The sequence below is a fragment of the Laetiporus sulphureus genome (assembly GCF_001632365.1).
Source record: "Laetiporus sulphureus 93-53 unplaced genomic scaffold LAESUscaffold_86, whole genome shotgun sequence".
NCBI classification, from domain to species: Eukaryota; Fungi; Basidiomycota; class Agaricomycetes; order Polyporales; family Laetiporaceae; genus Laetiporus; species Laetiporus sulphureus.
This window is the reverse complement of record NW_024468595.1, coordinates 6,728-12,511: the sequence shown is the minus strand read 5'-3', so window position 1 is coordinate 12,511 and position 5,784 is coordinate 6,728. Positions and strand designations below refer to the sequence as shown.

Here is a 5,784-nt window from a genome sequence, read left to right as displayed (position 1 = left end):
TAGTTCTCACGCCACTCAAATGTGCACCTGCCCTAAACTCTGCCGTTCAAATATACCCACGACGCGTGACGTTTCTTCTTTTCGCTCTCCCATCTGCGCTCGTGGTGGCCGCCGCCCACTTAGGTGGGTGGCGGGCTGTCCATTGAGTTCACTGCATCGTCGGCGCCGTTGGCGTCGTCGGTGTCGGTTGGGACATGCGATGTCAGCAAGCGGAGGCTGAGGGAACTGCATTAGATGGTCGAATAACTGAGATCGGATAACTGAGATGGTTGAATAACGACGCGCGGACGCCTCCGCCCGCCACCCCTCAAATGAGCGAGACAGCGAGCACGATCAACGTCCGGAGACAGCCACATGCCGTACGACGTGCAGACGTCGTCTGCCGTCCCTCCAACGAGCGAGAAGGCAGCGAGCACTGCAATCACCGACGCCACTGCAATCACCGATGCCACTCGCCATACAATGCTCATGAGCCCCGACACAGCCAGGACTCGCCGCACAAGTCGGCCGTGAGGGGGTTTACAGGCATGAGTACGTCCGTCCATCCTTTCCCGAAAACAACTTGAACACTGAGCACCGCAGCCCGGCCCTCCAAGCCTTCCGGATCGCCAACATGCATCGCTATCTACGCCCATTGTCCCTCACTTGCATCTCCGGTGATTCAGAGTAGCGGCTCCTCATCTCCGCTCGTCGCGAGGTAGGCTGACCGCTATCCTCGCATCCTCGACGCTGATTGTTCACGTGCGCAGCCCCGCGGCTCACCATCATCGACACTAATTGTTCACGCCCACAGTTTTCACTGCCGTCAGGTCCGGCTACTCGTCGTGCCTGCACTTCTGCTCTCTGAAGTTCGCTAGCCCCGACACAGCAGCACTCGCCGCACTCAGCCGTGAGGGGGTTTACAGGCATGAGTACATCCGTCCATCCTTTCCCGAAAACAACTTGAACACTGAGCACCGCAGCCTGGCCCTCCAAGCCTTCCGGATCGCCAACACGCATCGCTATCTACGCCCATTGTCCCTCGCTTGCATCTCCGGTGATTCAGAGTAGCGGCTCCTCGTCTCCGCTCGTCACGTATGCTCGCCGTGAGGTAGGCTGACCGCTATCCTCGCATCATTGACACTAATTGTTCACGCCCACAGTTTTCACCGCCGTCAGGTCCGGCTACTCGTCATGCCTGCACTTCTGCTCTCTGATGTCTATTGTCTGTCGCTCCTTGGCCGTCATTGTTTCCATTATCCTGGCCACCCACGTGAGGCTACGCATCGCTAGCTATCACTCTATCGCGCGAATGCCACCCTCCGCCACAAGCTTCTCGATAATGCCGTAGAGCCTCAGCACGCTTGTCTGGCACTATATAAACTTGCAATGAAACCATCTTTCTCAAGCGGCCAAGTGTCTCAATCACACAAGCTCCATTTAGTCATCATGCCTCCCTCTCGCCGTTCCTACCGCACTCAGCGTCACTATCTCCCTCATTCCATGTGTGTTCGTTTTAGCTCTGAATGATTGATTACGCCACTGCCTTCGCCCGCTCATCACGAGTTCGGTTCGGAGACCACACCTCTTCATATCAGTATGGCGGTCCTACTCAGTTCCTTAACAACGATTCCAAAGCCGAGCGGAGAAGTCACTCGCATCGGTCGTGGTGGCTATAATCTCCGTGACACTTTGCGTTGGAAAGAGGTGCTGTATGCACAAGTACAGGTCAGATATCTCCTTTGAAATCTTGCGCCCTGCCTTCAGCTTCTTGTTGTCAGAATTGTGTGCATCGTTTAGCAGACGCGCATTTGCAGATGCATTCGTCATTCTCCAAGCAGTCACCCCAAGACCTTCAATCGGTCTACATACTGGTGAGGCGCATTGGCTATGTCTCACCTCCTTGCTGAGGTGTGGAATAGGCAGCCAATGATCATCCGTTCTTGGTGAAGTACGAAAACAATTGGGTTACGGCTGACTTCCTCCGTGTATATCTCAAGAATAAGTCGGCGACTGCAAAGAAAAAGTCGGCGACTGCAAAGAAAAAGTCGGCGGTAGAATGACGAGGTAGGGGCTGCATAGATCGCTTTGGTTGTACCGCGAACGTACCTGTATGGGACGGGATGTATCTTAGACACCTTGAGCGGGCGTTGTTTCAATGGCCTCTTTCTTAGCACGCATGTAAATGATTCAGAATGTTCGCGATCGTTCCAATCATCCGGGACTACAGCAGACGATGCAAGAAACTGCCTTCTCTGATGGAAGGAAGGATGGATGTCAATTCGGGGGACAACGGGGGCCAGTTTAACCGAACTCACGGGCGTCGGCTTAGGGTTGTCGGACTAGATGGTATGTAAATGTATAGTATTACATTGCCAATGTTCTCGTGCTGACGCGCGGATCGCTGCCGCACTTATATAAGGGTCTGTCGAAAAAATTGCCTTCTAGGATGCCCTCTGTCGATCTTTATCGTCGACTGCATGTCAAAACAAGGATTCCTATGCCACTGTATATCGAATCAATGCGGTGGGGTGCCCGTTGACTATACCACCTACCGAGAACACAAAGCACAGGATCGGTCCGTGCCGGAGCCTAAGGTGCGATGACTTTGTACTAGCGATGATTCGAGGATTGATGTAATGAGACGATGATGACAGTCGAGTAAACTTCCTGCTTCAGGGCCCAGCCATGACGAATGTCGCGGAAGCTCGTCAACGGAAGAAGGCCCTTCTGTGCAGAAAGGCGCGTTCGCCACAAAGCAGTGTGGGGTCACGTTGCGAAATGAATCACTGTGTTCTCCGGCACACTCGGTCACGGATGAAAGGCTGAAGTCGCCTCCAGTGCACGGAGAACGGGACGGCGGTGCTGCTGCCCATGTCGACGAGGAAACAAACGATTACGAGAAGCTCTTCTGGATGGAGTATCCGTGGAACAGCAAGCAGGCACTCGATATTTCCAAGCACTTACAGGCAGAGCAGCGCTGGGTTTCGCAAGCCATCAATGAGTGCTCGAGACTGCTAACGGACCACTGCTCTAAAACTATGCGTTGGAAACCTGGCTAACGGAAATCGCCCGCTGCGAAGCACGTGGGGAAAAAGTCCGACATTGTGTGGGAAGTTCGTTGAATTCATCAACCGCGTTTTGACTCCACGTGTTCATCCTCATCCCTTTGCACAACTACCACAATGCCGTATGCGAGCAGGCCGATCAATCCGTTTGTCGACATCGAGGCTGGTGTGGACGACGACGACGAGGAGACCCTGGAGGAGGAGGAGGAGGAGGAGGAGGAGGAGGCGGTTGTAGAAAAGGATGACGTGGAAGAGGAGGACGAGGAGGAGGTCGTGGCAGAGGAGGCCGTGGAAGAGGGGGACGAGGAGGACGAGGACGAGGACGAGGAGATCTCAGGCGAGTATGTGGCTTTCGCCACGAGTAACCATGCTCATGACTTTACAGGTTCTGAAGACGACGGTGTGGGCGACCTTTCCTCATATCGGTTGTGGAGTTCATCTGATGCCGAAGACGTGAATCCAGAGGATATAGCCTCTCACTACCAACGTAGAGCTCGCATGGAGGATGTCAGCGTTCTTGCGATGGACAACCATGTACCGGAGACTCGCTTTCCTCCCGGTTTGGGAGACCCTGGCCTCTGGATGGTCAAAACAAGGGTGCGTGACATACTTGCACTTTCGATTTTTCGCTGAAGGATATTTCGCAGCGGAATCGCGCTTTTGAGGCGCTGATGCTTATGCACGATGCACTAGCTGCGGGTCCAGTGGATGAAACGCAGGCTGCGGATCAGCGCGACCTTTTTGTTGCAGGGACGTCTGGCGCACAAGCGACTGGGACCGTCTCACCGATGACAATGGCTCGTACGGCGAAGACCCCGGCTGTACATTCAATCTCTCTCTGCGTAGGAGGAGTGCACCTCGACCATGCAGATCGTATCTACATCGAGGCCCAGGGCCCCATCAACGTCGCACATGCATGCTCTATGGCGACGCATCTTCTTCGTCAAATTAAACTGCTCTACATACCACCGGATGAGAGGATTAGCGCCTTTAGCATCGGGTCCACGAATATTCGAGCACATACTTTCACTAGGCTCCAATTTGGGAGGCTGTACAAGGGAGACCTCATGTACGTTGAAGATGTACAGCAGGGCGCGGTGGTCTGGGCGGTTCCGCGAGTCTCGTACGGAAACAAAAGGTCATTGCGGCCTGCAGCACGCCCGTTTGATCCCGCAGCGGCTTCGGAACATTGCGGTCATGAGTCCGTCAAGAAGAAGAGCCGCAAAGGCAAAGGCAAAGGCAAAGCAAGTTCAGAAACGATCGGAGAGCAGACTGCTGTCGATTACATATTCCGCGGGAAACGGTTCAGAGACGGGCTTGTGCGATTGAAATATGAGACTCGTTATCTAGGTCCCCTAATTCCTGCTCCAAGCGAAGACGATATCGAACCATTCGTTGGTCCTGACTGGATACCGCAGGAAGCCATCGAAGACATGATTCATCTCTCAAATATGGCCAGTCTATCCCCACGCGATTGCATTCGCGTGACAGGTGGGGAACTGTCTGGCCTGGAAGGAGTCATCGATAGTGTGACGGATAGAACCGCCACAATCCTATATGGTCGTGATTCAGCCGAGTCGACAGTTGTGTCCTTGGGCAGTCTCGAGAGGATTTTCAAGCCAGGCGATGCAGTAAAGGTACTGTGAGGTAGTCATCGCGGAACTACAGGTTTTGTTCTGGCTTCTAAGCCGGACGTGTCCGTGCTTAGCGTCCATCATCATGAGCACGAGAATATAGAGGTACGTTCCCCGTACATCACTTTATAACATCATTAATTATGTCATGCAGATTACAGTGAGGACTCATGACATGAAGATGCACAGCGTTCCATTCCGATTCGTCACTGTGCCAGAAGAGGTGCAGAACTCGCACAGTCCTTCTGAGGAGCAGAGAACCAGACGTTCAGCCGCTGAGGAGTCCGATGCGCACAAAGCTGGATTGCCCGATGATGGTCCACTTACCGATGCCGCGCTCGAGCCGTACATTATGCATATGGTCACGATCATTCGGGGCGGACACAAGGGTTACAGAGGATTACTCAAAAGCGTTTATCGGGGCCGTTTGGCAGTCGAGCTTGGTTATCCGAGGTGTAGAGTGGTCTCATTCCGCCAGGAGGAGGTTGGTCTACTCAGGTGAGTGCGGTATGATACTGTGTAAATTGTCTGAACTATAGGTTGAGCTCGATTTCCAGCGATAAAGGCAATATTTACCCTCTCGTGACAAGGGAAGGCAAGATATCGGACATATCGCTGTCCGATGAACTGCTTGCCGATGCTGGGAGGTTTGCAGGGGCGTCGTCTGCCCCATTACCTTCGAGCGCAACCCCAGCATGGCAGCCTACAGACGCCGATGTTGCACTTTTCAATAATCCTCAAACTTCGGCGGATTACCGACATCGAGCAGCATGGTGCGCCTCGTCTGACGATTTGGACGTAGAGCTTGCGATTCTTCTTCAGGACGCTGAGAGCTCGAGTGGTCCTTCTGCAGACCCATCTGCAGGCCCATCTGAGAGCTCGAGTGGCCCCTCTGCAGGCCCATCTGAGAGCTCGAGTGGCCCCTCTGCAGGCCCATCTGGGAGCTCGAGTGGCCCTTCTGCAGCCCTGCCTGAGACAACCACATCCAATGTCACTCGCGGTAAGTCAATTGCGCTTTCAAAAGGAGTTACGCTTATCCCATTGTAGAATCTGTTATCCCGGCAACGTTTCTTTTTGATCCAAGAGTACGCGAAGCTCTTCCG

At 53.8% G+C, this 5,784-nt stretch overlaps 2 protein-coding genes across 2 annotated transcripts; both read left to right on the top strand.

The window, feature by feature from the left end:
* Positions 1 to 1,608: 1,608 nt before the first annotated feature.
* On the top strand, positions 1,609 to 2,000 carry LAESUDRAFT_633840 (uncharacterized protein; the record flags this gene model as incomplete). Its single annotated transcript, XM_040903430.1, has 3 exons — positions 1,609 to 1,707; positions 1,761 to 1,871; positions 1,902 to 2,000. Coding segments are annotated over 3 exons (309 nt in total), but the record flags the coding sequence as incomplete, so codon positions are not given.
* Positions 2,001 to 3,164: 1,164 nt separating this feature from the next.
* On the top strand, positions 3,165 to 5,183 carry LAESUDRAFT_718240 (uncharacterized protein; the record flags this gene model as incomplete). Its single annotated transcript, XM_040907415.1, has 5 exons — positions 3,165 to 3,408; positions 3,433 to 3,644; positions 3,683 to 4,689; positions 4,756 to 4,786; positions 4,836 to 5,183. The coding sequence occupies 5 exons, from the start codon at positions 3,165 to 3,167 to the stop codon at positions 5,181 to 5,183; spliced, it is 1,842 nt and encodes a 613-aa protein (XP_040757997.1).
* Positions 5,184 to 5,784: the final 601 nt, after the last annotated feature.